Here is a 14,906-nt window from a genome sequence, read left to right as displayed (position 1 = left end):
CGTTCATATTTACGACTTTATTAATATTATCACATTCACTTCAGGGAATGGATTAATATTTATCAAAAATTCTCATTCTTTAGGAAATCGAATATAATTATCTGAACGCGCATTAATTACATCAATTGTGATGCTTCAACCTCTTTTAAAACATTACTACTTCATGAGCAAATCGAGGCGTGCATGTAATATAGAGAATATTTCTCTAGCTTATCTTTAATTGTAACCGTAGAAAGCCTAAATTATCACTTCTGGTGGTCATAGGCATAGACCACTTCTGGTTGTTAACAAAATTTAGTTACAATGAGATATACGAAACATAACCACTCTTGGTGGTTGTATATTTCTTGTAAACTCTGCTGGAGTTTAAGTGGATCTAATAATGTTATACACTTTATAATCCTTTATTAAGATAATAAGGATGAAAACAAATACCAAAATAGGTACTGTATACGTAACGTATAACCAAGCAAGCGATGATAAAATATATTAAAATATAAGCAAAAGGCTCAAATTAAATTACACAAATTTGACCACTCCAGATGTAAGTGATATCTACATCACTACTGCCAATAAGAAAAACTCACCACCTCAAGGATATAATATGCCTTATGATGCTAGGAATAAACAAGATCTAACCACGAACGTAAGAGCGCCGCCTTACATCGGAGATGAACACTGAAATAGAAATTAACTTCGAAGTAAGTGCTCAGTTGGTTAGAGCATCGTGCTGATAACGTGTTATAAAATAAAGACTGTAAAGTAAAGAAACCGAAGACAAGTATAGAGGGAGATTGATATTTTTATTCAACTTCAAACTCATGTACATAATAAACTGAAAATTCCTCTATTTATAGAAGAAAGGAAGCAGCTGCGAGGCTTTTCAGGAAGCAGCTGCAAGGCTTTTCTTTAGCTGCTTGTAAGTTGTCTGCATGAGCTACTTGCAACCTGCCTGTTTAATAAGAAGTTGCTGCAAATTATTTCATTGAGTTTCGTGCAACCTGCCTGCATCAGCTGCTTGTAGATAAACTTCAACAGAGTACTAAATGGATAATCTTTTTCAGGAAGATTATCTATAGCGGAGTAATAAATGGACATCCACAATATAATTATTTTCATAACAAAAAGGGGTTAATTTTGTTTTGCATGGACAATGTAAAAATAAATAAATAAATATATATATATATATATATATATATATATATATATATATATATATATATATATGGAGGTCACGGGTTCAAACTGTGAAAATAATATCTTGCAAAAATGTAGGGTAAGGCTGTGTACAATAGACCCCTGTGGTCCGACCCTTCCCTGGACCCTACAATCCATGCACATATAACTTAAATTCATAATAACGTGAAATGAAAATCATATACGACTAGAGTTCAAATTCCATCAAAATAAAAACTATCGAGCAATTTTATCTATATGTCTAAATGTCGCGGTTGATAAAATTATCTAATACCTAATAAGTAAACTGAGAACTTAAATCTTAGATCTGTCTCTAAATTTAATAATAGAACTATGTCAATAATGGATCCTTCTTGTAGGGACATCCACATTAACCATTATTGCAAAGAGATTGAAAGTATATTCCTTGATTAGGAAAGCAAGTTCATGATTTTAACCATTGAGTTGGAGGATAATTATATTCAATAGTACTACTTCCTATTCAGATTTTATTATTTTAACAAATTGAATTTGTTTTAAAATATTTGACATTTAAAAGTATAAATTAATCATTTATTTATTTTTCCAAATTTACTCGTACCATTTCAATTAATGAAGTGTTAATTAAGCGATATGTTTAAAGAAAGATATATAAAGAATAGTTTAGTCAAATACTTTTGTATTGAGATTATTGAATATACTTTTTAAAAGGTATTCAATTCTTAAAAAGACAAATAATGGATAGAATGAACTATTCTTTTTATGATAATGAGCACAAAAGTAATTTAGATGTCAATTTATTTATTTATAATTATATCTAATTCGAATAGGATGCTTTGGTGACTTAACAAGAGATCTATGAAGGCTTATCCCCATACGAAATAACAAACCAGGTGTAGATGGATATAATGCTTACTAGGTGTAGATAGATATAATGCTTACTTCTTCAAGAAAGTATGGTCAATAGTGAAAGCAGAAATAGTGGAAACTATAAAGGAATTCTTCAAAACTTGAAAATTGTGTAAGGCAATAAACTGTACCGTCATTACTCTGATCCCAAAGACTAACAATACTTTAGTTAAAGAGTATAGACCTATTGCTTGTTGTATTGTCCTATACAAATTGATTGCTAAAATATTAGCTTCCAGATTGCAAGGTGTGGTACCAAACATCATTTGTGAAGCCCAGACAAGTTTTATCCCAGACAGAAAAATAGCTGACAATATCATCCTTGCTCACGAGCTTATCAAATCTTACACAAGGAAGAATGTATCTCCCAGATGCATGATTAAAATCGATGTGCAAAGCATATGACTCTGTATAATGGCCATTTCTGAGGCAGGTTCTTGTAAAGCTAGGCTTTCCGGAGCAGTTTATTACATAGGTAAATGAGTGTGTCCAAATAGTAAACTATATTGTGATGATTAATGGTGAGCCAAGTGAACCTTTCAATGCAGCAAGAGGTCTTCGACAAGGAGACCCAATGTCTCCTTTTTTGTTTGCAATTGCTTTGGAGTATTTAAGAAGAAAGCTCAATGAGTTGAATTATAACATATCATCTCAGTTTCATCCAAGGTGTGCAAAACTAGAAATTACATATCTACAACTGATCGACTGGCGACTTGGGGATTAACAGTTAATCCTACTTGTATACTATGTCAGAATCAAGTAGAAACAAGGGATCATCTTTTTACTGAGTGTGACTTTACTAAGTCTATATGGAGCAAAAGGCATCAATGGCTTCAAAGAAAGGGGATATCAGTGCAGACTTGGAACCACTATATAGAATGGGCTATTCACAATGCCAAAAGGAAATTGCAGCAAGCTCAAATCTTCAGAATGGTGTACGAGAGCGTGTCTATGCTATATGGATGGAGAGGAACCATAGAATTTTTTAAAAGAAGTACCGGAATTGGGAAACAATTATGTGCAAAGTTGCTTATATTTGTCATGTAAGATGTCACGACCCAAAATCACAACTGTCGTGATGGTGCCTATCTCAATACTAGGCAAGCCGACAACCTCATTGACCACCATATCTTTTAAATTTAAAAATATAATAATTAAATTCAGCGGAATAAATCTCACAAATACAAATATAAACACTCTCAAAACCTGGTATCACTGAGTACATGAAAATCTAATATGAATACAAAGTCTGACTGATAAAACACTGTCTGAAGTATAGAACAGTACAATAACTAAAAGAAGGTGAGTCAAGGTACCTTGATAGTCTCCAACTGATAACACTCTAAGATCTAACAGTCGCCGGGTCCGAAAGCACCTGGATCTTCACATGAGGTGAAGAGTGTAGTATAAGTACAACCAACTCAATAAGTAACAAGACTAACCTCTGGATTGAGATTAGTGACGAGCTCAACAGGTACAGTCCAGTGTAAAAATAACAGTACAGAAATGTAGGCATGCTTTCAAGTTTAACAGTTAAACTCAGTACAGTTAAAATAGATCAATTCTGAATGATATAAGGTTTATGACATCTCTATGTCTACATGTCAATGTACATATTGTATATGATGCACCTCAGTGAAAACCTCATGCGCTCAAATCTCAAAATACTCAATCACTCAGTGTTGTATATGGCCAATCCAGCCTAGGAAAATCCATCCCATATATATACACACATCAACTGACAGACAGTCACTCAGTATTGTATAAGGCCAATCCAGCCCAGGAGAAGATCCATCCCCGAATATCAATGATTCAGACAAGATCCATGTCTAGAAAAAATTCATCCCTCAATATATATATATATATATATATATATATACTAGAAAAATCCATCCCATATATATACACACATCAACTGACAGACAGTCACTCAGTATTGTATAAGGCCAATCCAGCCCAGGAGAAGATCCATCCCCGAATATCAATGATTCAGACAAGATCCATGTCTAGAAAAAATTCATCCCTCAATATATATATATATATATATATATATCAACTACGCTCACTGTAGTGGTGCAGACTCCGGACTCCGGAGGGGCTCCTTCAACCCAAGCATTATAATAGCCATATCCAGGCATAAATAAATAAGCGAAACTATCACTCAAAATCTTCAGTCTCTTGGGCTCTCAATGACATAAAAATCAAACCAACAAGATGATATGAAGTGTCAATAAATGACAATAGAGACTGAGAAATGATATGCAAGTGATAAATATAATTGAGTATAAAATTATAAATTTAAACAAATAATTTAACATCAATACGACCCATGTGGGTCCCGAAATATATCGAGTTTAGCCTGAACATGATCTTAATATGAGTCTCAGCTCAATTTCCCTAACACGTAGAGGTTATGCGGATAATGACATTTATTCAACTATGCAACTCCACAGAATTAATTTAATTCATAATTTTCATGATGCACGCCCACACGCCCGTCGCCTAGCATGTACGTCATCTCCAAACAATTCATACAACACGAAATTCAGGAATTTGTACTCTCAGAACCAAGTTTAGAAGTGTTACTTACCTCAAACCGTGTAATTCTTTACTCCACTATACTCTTGCATCGTGAATTGGTCTCCGGAAGCCTTGTATCTAGCCACGAATAATCTGATTCAGTCAATACAAATAATAGGAATTAATTCCATATAAAAATATAAATTTTCCATAAAAATTCGAAATTTGACACAAAAATCGCTTAAGGGGCCCACATCTCGGAATCCGATAAAAGTTACAAAATTCGAAAGCCCATTCAACCACAAGTATAACCATACCAATTTTACCTAAATCCGACCGACCTCCAAATCTCAAATTCTTATTTTGAAATCCCTAGTCCCAAATCCTCTAATTTCACCTCAAAATTATGTAATCTAGTTGAAATACTCGATGATAATCTATTATTATTGACTAAGAATGATCACAAGTGACTTACCTCAAGATTTCCCATGAATTCTCTCTTAAATCGCCCAAAACTGTGCTTGAAATGTCAAAAATGACAAAATGTCAGAACTCCTCTGTTTTGTACACCGCCTAGTGCTTTTGCACCTGCGGCTCCCTTTCTCGCTTCTGCGAGGCCGCTTCTGCGGCTAAATCTCCGCTTCTGCGGAATCCACTTACCCAACTGCCTCCGCTTCTACGAGCCTTGGATCGCATCTGCGCAATCGAAGGTGCGAAAAATCCCATCGCACCTGCGCTCCAGTCCGCATCTGTGCCCATCAGCCCGCTTCTGTGGCCACGTACCTGCGACCTCTTCTCACCTCTCCCTTGGCCTCTTCTGCGATAGTCCTTGCGCACCTGCGGTGTCGCACCTGCGATCAAAGCTTCTCATGTACGGTTACACCATAAGCAAAATTTTCTGATTTTCATAAGTCCCATTTCGATCCGTTAACCATCCGAAACTCTCCCGAGGCCCCCGGGACCTCAACCAAATATACCAACAAGTCCTAAAACATCATACGAACTTAGTCGAAACCTCAAATCACATCACACTATGCTAAAAATATGAATCATACATAGATTCAAGCCTAATGAACTTTGAAACTTCCAATTTCTACAAACGACGCTGGAGCCTATCAAATCACGTCCAATTGACCTCAAATTTGCGCACAAGTCATAAATGACATAACGAACCTATTCCAATTTTCAGAATCGGATTACGACCCCGATATCAAAAAGTCAACCCTCCGGTTAAACTTCCCAAAAATTCAACTTTTGCCATATCAAGCCTAATTCCAGTACGAATTTTCAAATAATATTTTGGGCACGCTACTAAGTTCAAAATCACCATACGGAGCTATTGGAATTATCAAAATTCTATTTCGTAGTCGTTTACACATAAGTCAATATCCGGTCAACCTTTTCAACTTAAGTTTTCATCTTGAAGACTAAGTATCTAAATTCTTTTCAAAACCTCACCGAACCCGAATCAATTACTCCAGCAAGTCATATAACAATTGTAAAGCACAAATTGAGTAGTAAATGGGGAAACGGTGTAACGACCCGACCGGTCGCTTTGAGTATCACAGCCCCGTTCTTCTATTTATTGCTCAATTTATGCCTTACAGTTGGTTTATGACTTATCGGGTTAGTTGGTTTGGGTCCGGAAGGATTTCGGAGTGAAATAAGTTACTTAGTCTCATAATTAAAAATTTAAGTTAAAATAGTGACCGGATATCGACTTATGTGCAAACGACCCCGTAATAGAGTTTTGATGATTCCAATAGCTCCGTATGGTGATTTTGAACTTAGGAACGTGTCCGAAAAATTATTTGAAGGTACGTAATGGAATTTGGCTTGAAATACCGAAAGTTGAATTTTTGAGAAGTTTGACCGGGGGTTGACTTTTTGATATCGGGGGCGGAATCCGATTCTGAAAATTGGAATAGGACCGTAATGTAAAATGTAATTTGTGTGCAAAATTTGAAGTCATTCCGGATTGATTTAATGTGTTTTGGCACAAGATATAGAATTTGAAAGTTCAAAGTTCATAGATTTTTATTTGAGATGCGATTTGACGTTTCGTGTTATGTTATGGAATGTGTTGGTATATTTGGTTGAGATCCCGAGAGGCTTGGGTGTATTTTTGGATTATTGGTTGAGAGATTAATAAAGCTAAGAAATTTGGGAGTTTGGCCATGGTTAATATCAGGTCAAGACGACCTCTTTTCAGTGTTTTGAGTACGCGAGAAGGACCGTAGCATGTATTATGATTGAAATTCATATATGGTTTGTGTCCGGGAGGTTCCGGATGAGTTTCGGGGTGAATTTTGAGCGAGTCTGGCATTTCGGCACTCTAATATTGTTCTGGCACTTTTGGGGGGGCGGACCGCGCATTTTGGGGTGCTGAGGCGAAGAAGAGGCGCGGACCACAGTAGAATTTCGTGGCCGCGCTTGGAATTTCGCGGACCGCGGCAGAATTCCACGAACCCCGGAATTTCGCGGACCGCGGTTGGAAGTTCTGTAGATCTGCTGGTCCGACTTCGGAAGCCTATATCTTTTGATCTACAAGGAATTTTGAGATGATTCAAAAACGAAAGTTGTAGCCCTTCGTGTCTAGTTTCCAGAAAGGTAAAGAAGTCATCATTTGGACATCTATAGAGAAAGTGATGGCCAAATTACTAAAGCCTAGTAGTGCAGCCCCAAGATTTTGAAAGCCATATACCGGCTTACCACGCTCACTGCTTGTGAAATGTCTGGACGTGTACAAACCATTGCATACATAATACTGCCGACTGCACTGGAATAAGGAACCTGTGCCATGTACCTCTCGTCTTCCTCCGACTGCGGGAATATATATGAATATATATATATATATATATATATATATATATATATATATATATATATATATCGAGTATACTAAGTTGGGAAAAAGATTAAGAGTAAGAACATGAATATACCTGGGATAAGGTGATCCTTTAATTGGCTTTTGGCCATACTTTCTCCAAGACCAAGAATCAGACGGAGGATAAACTTCTCCTTTATAACTTCTTGATCCATTGTATTCGCTAATTGGCACTGAAATTACTATCTTAATTCTTTGCTACTCTCCTACTACAACAATTCAAAGCAGAAGCATTAGGGTAGCCCATGACTGCTATATACAGAAGCGGAGTCAGAATTTGAAACTTATGGGTTCGGGATTGTAATCATTTTAAGTTACTGGGTTACAAATTAATAATTTGTATATATTCTATGAAATTTTAAAAACAAATATATGAATTGGACCAAAGCGACTGGGTTCGACCGAACCCGTACTCAATGGGCTAGCTCCGCCCCCGGCTATATATAGTGAAATTTAGCAAGTTATTACAAATTAGCACCGCCTACCGAAGCAAGAGTTGTGCTCGCCGAATAAATTTGAAGGAGGAGAAGAAAGAACTAATATATTCATTTCCTCAATCACCACCCCACCCCCACCCCCACCCCCAACCACCAGAAGATCAAGAATTTACAAACCCTTTCCTAGTTGATGGCATCCTAATATCAGCTGCTTCATCGCCGGATAAAGGATAATCAGTTGCATTATCTAGCAGTGTCGTACTGGAATCTTCTCTGTATCATTCCAATTTTATCGGACGTTTCTGAAAGAACTCGGTAGAGTCTTCTTGAATGTGAAAAAATAGATCTTTTTGTACCACATCTTCCATGACCAAAAGAGTAAATCTTGCTTTGCTAGATATTAATTCTTCAGGTTCTAAAATTTATTATTGGAAGAAAATAGGTCTGAATTAAATTAAATAGATGAGTTTGCCGTCTAAGGAAGAAGGCGAATTGTGAAATTTGTGAAGGTTTGGTTATAAACTTATGATATATGGGAAAGGAAGTCACGTTTACAGATTGGCAAAAGTATACTTTATTAAGGACGTGCGAGCAATTAAAACTTAATAATGTGAGTATGTTACATAAGGTGCCACGTTCATAAGTGGAAAAAGATTTTTTAAAAGGGCCCCTACTCTTAAATATAGATAAGCGACGCAATTTTTAATACAGTAATTTATCGAGTTAGCCACTTTAAATTGATGAGTTTAAGTTTTTGATAGTCTAGAAAAATTTTAAATTGCGAAAAAAGTAAGTATAAATGACTTTTCAAAATAATTAAAATTAATAACTTAGGAATAAGAGGATTAATTTGTTACAATATGTAAAATTACAATAATAAAATTAAAAAATTTACACTATAAACATACACACATATATATAACATGAAAGTCAACTACTCACAATATAGCATTATTGATTTGAAATTTGATTGTTTGCTTTATCCTTCAGAAATAAATATCTCGGGATTGAAAGCAGAAGAATATTTAAGTGCACCATACGCTGAGTTTAATTTCATCATTTCTTTTGTTTATTATTACTGAAAAAGGGGTTTTAATTAAAACCATAATAATCATAAAGTGAAAGAGAAGCAGTGAAGATCAATCCTTATTATTAAATAATTGCGCTTTCTGAAAGGCACCAAAAGCAAAACGAAAATTAGAATTTAAGGTCTAGGTATTAACGGTATACAAAAATACTTACATAATTAGATCCATTAAAAGACAAATAATAACCTAGAATAAATAACAAGTAACCTCCTATATCAAGCTAAATCCTAAGCAATATTATGTCTCAAACCCCGTTATGAAAAGTAACTCCTCCACTTTAAAATGAAAATAAAACTTCATATACTATAATTTACTTTCTTCATGGTAAATACTTTTCACATGTGAGAGAAATGGTTCTATTTTTAATCTTTTTTGTGACAAGTAAATCTAACTTTCATAATGTTATTTTGTACATCGATCCAAAAGGAAGTAAAAACCACATTATTCTGGTTTCGGAAAATAAATTCAATCCAACCATTTTCTTCTAAACCTTAATAAAAATTATAAACACATGCTTATATTTTGTTTTATAAATGTATTTAAACTAATTATTTCAAAAACAAAAAACAAAAACAAATTCAAACGGCATCGGGAAAAATGACATAAGCGAATCCATACTATTTATGCTAATCATATTTAATTTGTCTCATTTTATGCTAATCATATGTAGTTGAAGAATTTTCTTTTGATTTTCCAGGTACTAGTAGAGAATAGTAGTTCAGATTCTCCACTGATATATAAATAGTATAGCCTTTTGTGAGAATAATTATTGTTGGAGAGGTAAGAACACATAAAACACCACCTTATTGGGTAAATACTTATTCACACTTTAGTTCTACACCAATCCATGCAATTAAATCTAAGTAATTTAAATATAAAGTAAAATTACTCATGAGTTCATCTTGATTAATAAATGTGTCTATAGAAAATTTATATCTTGCATTTTATCGATTTAATATAAACATTAGGAACAAATAAATTTTACAGTATGATTGTCCCAGTTATTTACAGAAAAAGGAAACCAAAATCTATTGGTTGATAGTAGAAGTACGGTAAAAGTAGTTACTTAGACCAGATACTTACACCAAAACAAACTAATTTATAATAATTAAATGATTTAATAAGTGAGAATATGTAATCATTTATTATGACTAAGTAGTAAGAATTTCTATGCAAACACTTAACATGCATTTGGTGTAAATATCCCGTAGCAGTAAGTTTTTCCCCCAATTATCATAGAGGTACTCCACCACGGACTGATAAATTAAAGTAAAAATGAATAAGTGTTATAAGGTAACTGTTCGTTTTAAAATCGAAAAAGTTACTCCTCAAACCAAGGTACGTACTACGTAGCTCAAATTATTTTTCTTGTTGAATTTTTTATTCACAACCAAAATTATTGGACAACTAATTCCAGCTTGATAAGTAGGAACATAAAACTACGCGATTCTAGCAACGATTTTCGTCAGAAGTGGAAAAATTAACTACAGTGGCTGGACTGATTAAAGAAGATAAAAATTGAGGTTATGTCATTAGTGATTGAGATTAAAAAAAAACTATTTAAGTCTCTTTTTTATTTTTAATAATAATAATTTGACTAACCAGTCAGAGAAACCTTTGCTTGTGTCGATGGGGAGTAAGGATGTCACAATATTATTGGTTAATTTTCCTAATAGATTATACCTAAAAATTTGTGTTGTACGCCCCCAAAAGAGAAGAACGCGTGTTAAAAAATTCATTAAACGTGCACAAATATTAGATTGAAAAGATTCTTTTTAAGAACTGCATATTTGTCCCACGATCTACCAAAATTTTCCCCAACTTCTTACAAACAGAAAAAAATTTCAGCTAGTTGATATCCTTGATAAAAAATTTCTATGAAAAATATGAATCCGAATTTGAATAAATTTTTGATTGCCAAAGGATTTGTAGTTGCAAAGACACTCCATTGTACTTTTGTTGGTCCAAGTTCGAATATTTTATATCATGCAATTACTTTGTAGGATCAGAATTAGGAGAGTAAACAAGTTAAACAAAAGACGAACAACTATAGGGGTCTTTACACAAATAACCGACCAGATTTGGACATACGTCTGATTTTATTTTTTTGAAGTCTGGACATTTTTACAAGCTTTATGTTTCAGAAATGGCGTTTTGGGTTAGGATTGCAGAGAAATAGAGATGGAAAGAGATGAATGGTAGAAACTGTTTGCAATGAGTGGTTGAGAAGAAAGATGGGGAATGGAATGGCAACAACATAATAATAATATGGCTAATTAGATATGTTCATACAAAGAGTAATATGGTTTACCTTTTTCAATTCATTGCAACACAAATGGAAATGATCTCTCGTTGCCATTTGAATAGACGAAATGAACATACAAAAAAATCATTCGTTATCTTTTCACTTCACAGATCTCCTGTATCAATTTTTTACTAATATCCATACGTACAAGATCATATTAGGTAACGCGGTTCAATAAATTTTCGAGTAAAAGTTAACTCTAAGAAATATTAGCATCTCCTATGTCATAGCCATAGTCGTGAGATAAATTCTGGCTTGCTGGCAACATTTAAAACTCAACCAATCAAGAAGGATAATAAAATTAAATTCATCAGATAGCAAAAATGCAAACAAACTATAATATCCTGATATGCCAAATAACAGCAACTCTTCAAAACCTTTGAACTCTAGGAGTATTAGATGTTGGTCTACAAAATGCATAGAAAACATAACACCTTGCTGGGGGACAAACTGATCCAACAGTGGATATCAACTTACTGAATGTTTGAGGATTTGTTAAGGATAACACCTTCATATTTGACTTGGAACCACTTCATAGCGTCATCCTTTGTGACCCTGTGCTGAATTCCAACTCGGGCCTTGCACCTCCTACGACGAGCAACACGGTATCCTGGGCGCTCGAGCACAACATAGAAATCCATACCATAGATACCGGTTGAAGGGTCATACCTATAGAACAGAATTTAGTTAAGGCACACCATTTTAAGACAAAAATACAGAGCAGTGGATGGGTAACAATCCTATGCTGATAGTCACCTCCAAATTATAAAATTGAAAACTAAGCATGTTGAATGCGAAAATAGTCGAAATAGCATGATATAGCTAGATAACATCTGCTTACTTGATTCCAAGATCAATGTGCTCCTGAATGCCAAAACCAAAGCAGCCAGTCTCACTGAAGTTTCTTCTCAACAACTCGTATTCCTTGACTTTCAATCCACTCTCAAGGAGCTGCATAGCTTTGTCTCCTCTGACAGTGACATAGCAAGCAATCTTCTCATTACGCCTAATTCCGAAGGACCGCACAGTATACCTAGCTGTCAAAGAGAGCAATACAACCATCAGAGAAAACAAAACATCATCAACAACGAATGAGGGATGAATACTTGATCACCTAGAGCCAATAAATAATTTATTTACCTCAGTACAAATGTTTCAATGTACAAAAACCAATTGTAATGTGTGAACGACCACATATCAATTTTTTATCATTGCATATTCAGAGTTAAACTAATTCTTGAATATCTAGCTCAAGAAAAAACATAACTAAACAAGCATACAACCATTCTTATTGGTAGGTTCTCGCTTAAGGGGGCAATAAGAATCATTTCACAATGGCATTGCTGCTACCGCGGTCACCACCACCAACAACAACTACTACAACTCAATCTCAAGCTAGTTGGCGTGGGTTACATGTATATATGAGCTCCTTTCAGGATGCATATAGGATAGGATAAAAGGCGGGTTACTCCTTGTGACCTAACATTTATATATCAATCAGCTACACTTCAATTCTACATCAGTTAGGGTTGACTATATGAATCTCATGTATTTCAGCTCTAGTCAGTTCCACTTCATTCCAATACAATATAATATAATGGAAATTAGAGATTCCACATTTCAACAGTACTGACTAGAAATTAATTCCAAATTCCAACAAAATTGCCATGTCAGTGTTAATAAATTAATTCATCAACTGAGCATTTCGAAGGTTAACTCAACATTTGATATACATGGAACTAGATAAGTCCAACAACTAACTATGCATTTGAGACAAAGGTAGCTAAATATCCGAAAATAAAGAAAAAAAAAGTGGAATAAATTGAAGGTTTAAAAAACTAACCCTTAGAGAAAACAGGGGATTGGCCGCTGAGTTGCTCCAAGACCTATTCAGTACGGAACAATAACAATGCCAATTTCAGTTTCACAATACAGCAATGAAAATCAAGTTCTAAACACAGTATTAAACGCTATTGGGGAGGAAAATGAATGACCTTGGCTGCTCTGGTGAGCCTATCTCCGCTTTCACCAACGGAGATGTTAAGGACTAGCTTCTGAACCTTGATTTCCCTCATTGGGTTGCTCAACTTCTTCTCTGAAGCCTGCTCATCGAATCAACGTATTCACATAAGTAACTTAGATTTTCCAAATTCGATTCTTCAAAAACACAAATTAATGGGTGCATATTAGTCCTTTTTTTAATAACCGAGAAATCCCTGCGGGACAACGGGCCCACTGCTCTAGGCTTCTCCACTTAAATACCAGGCATTTGTTTAACTCACACATCACGAGTTACACTCTTACTACTAGACCAAAGCCCTAGGGACGGTGTATTTTAGTCATTTAGATTTGCAGAAAATTGATTCTTAATTCTTAAACACAAAATTAATAGATCTGCTTTTAATTCTACGACTTATATCGAACAACTCATTGATTAACGATGGATTAATAACTAGTAAAAATGATATGAACAAAGATATCGAAGTTGAGGTTTAATATGACAAATTACAAGCATTATAATCCACCTCTCTGACTTGTGATCAAAATATTGAGAAAATAGATAGCAATGGAAACGTACCATTTTGATTCCGTCTGAGGAGCTTTGCTGCAGAAAGAGATGAAGAGAAGCAAAGCGGCGGAGTAGGAGGGTTTAGGCGAGGATTTAAAGCTGATAGCGAAATTCAGATTTGGGCTCATTTGTTTGGTTTGTCTCTATTTAGCCTGTTACATTTGGTCTTGGGCCAAGGATCTTTTTGAATTTGGGCTCATTTTGCTATATGTAGTGGTGGGAGAAATTCAAAAATATCCAGATTTACAAGTGGTAATTAAAAAATAGTCACAGTTTGTAATCGAAATTTAGCCACTTTTGATGTGATATAAATCTGAACGAAAACATTGTTCAAAATCTGGAAAATATTCCAGCATATTATACTAGAGTTCCAATATATTATACTGGAACTCCAGCATATTATGCTGGAAGTTCATACACATGTGCTCCAATCTCCAATATATTATGCTGAAACTTCTGCGTGTTGGAGTTCCAACATAATATGCTGGAAGTTCATACACAGGTGCACCAATCTCCAGTATATTATGCTGGACCACTCCGTGTTGCAGCAAAATAGTGATTATTTTTCAATGACTTTGCAAACACTAACTATTTTTGAATTACCAGTTCGAAAACTGGCTAGCCCGTGCTAGTGTTACGTAGTAGTGGGATTGTTACACAAATAGCCGGCCAGATTCATTGTTCACTTTTTCTAGCCGGTATACATAGATTATACATTAATTAATTAATTAATTATATATATATATATATATATATATATATATATATATATATATATATATATATATATATATATATATATATATATATATATATATATATATATATCCTTCAACTATTTTTAATTTAAGAGATTAGGTGGACAGCTATTTGGGTTAATTCTTCTATTTTATGTTGTTAGTATGACATGAGTTACTACTGAAATGTTGGTTTTTCGGCAAATATAAGTACCCGCTCCGTCTCATTTTATGCTATTATGTTTGACCGAACATATAATGGAAGAAAATTTAAAAAT

The 14,906-nt window shown here is 34.5% G+C and overlaps 1 protein-coding gene and 1 long non-coding RNA gene across 2 annotated transcripts; both read right to left on the bottom strand.

Moving 5' to 3' along the window:
• Nucleotides 1-3,259: 3,259 nt before the first annotated feature.
• Nucleotides 3,260-7,399, bottom strand: LOC117273183 (uncharacterized). The gene is made up of 3 exons (XR_004503146.2): nucleotides 5,081-7,399; nucleotides 4,676-4,758; nucleotides 3,260-3,466 (listed from the first exon to the last, which is right to left on the bottom strand). It is a non-coding gene; the product is annotated as an uncharacterized lncRNA (long non-coding RNA).
• A 4,198-nt stretch (nucleotides 7,400-11,597) lies between these two features.
• On the bottom strand, nucleotides 11,598-14,024 carry LOC104119196 (large ribosomal subunit protein uL5z). Its single transcript, XM_009630633.3, has 5 exons — nucleotides 13,901-14,024; nucleotides 13,317-13,424; nucleotides 13,166-13,208; nucleotides 12,164-12,359; nucleotides 11,598-11,991 (listed from the first exon to the last, which is right to left on the bottom strand). Exons 1-5 carry the CDS (start codon nucleotides 13,901-13,903, stop codon nucleotides 11,796-11,798), a joined length of 546 nt encoding a protein of 181 aa, XP_009628928.1. The 5' UTR covers nucleotides 13,904-14,024; the 3' UTR covers nucleotides 11,598-11,795.
• Between the last annotated feature and the right edge of the window lie 882 nt (nucleotides 14,025-14,906).

The sequence above is a fragment of the Nicotiana tomentosiformis genome, chromosome 8 (assembly GCF_000390325.3).
Source record: "Nicotiana tomentosiformis chromosome 8, ASM39032v3, whole genome shotgun sequence".
NCBI lineage: Eukaryota > Viridiplantae > Streptophyta > Magnoliopsida > Solanales > Solanaceae > Nicotiana > Nicotiana tomentosiformis.
This window is presented reverse-complemented; position numbering and strand designations above follow the sequence as displayed.

Excerpts from the sequence above, each read along its gene's own strand:
- LOC104119196 (XM_009630633.3), bottom strand. Across the intron at positions 12,360-13,165 it reads ATCCCCTGTTTTCTCTAAGG|CTAGGTATACTGTGCGGTCC; the intron begins GTTAGTTTTTTA and ends TCTCTTTGACAG. Across the intron at positions 11,992-12,163 it reads CACATTGATCTTGGAATCAA|GTATGACCCTTCAACCGGTA; the intron begins GTAAGCAGATGT and ends TCTGTTCTATAG.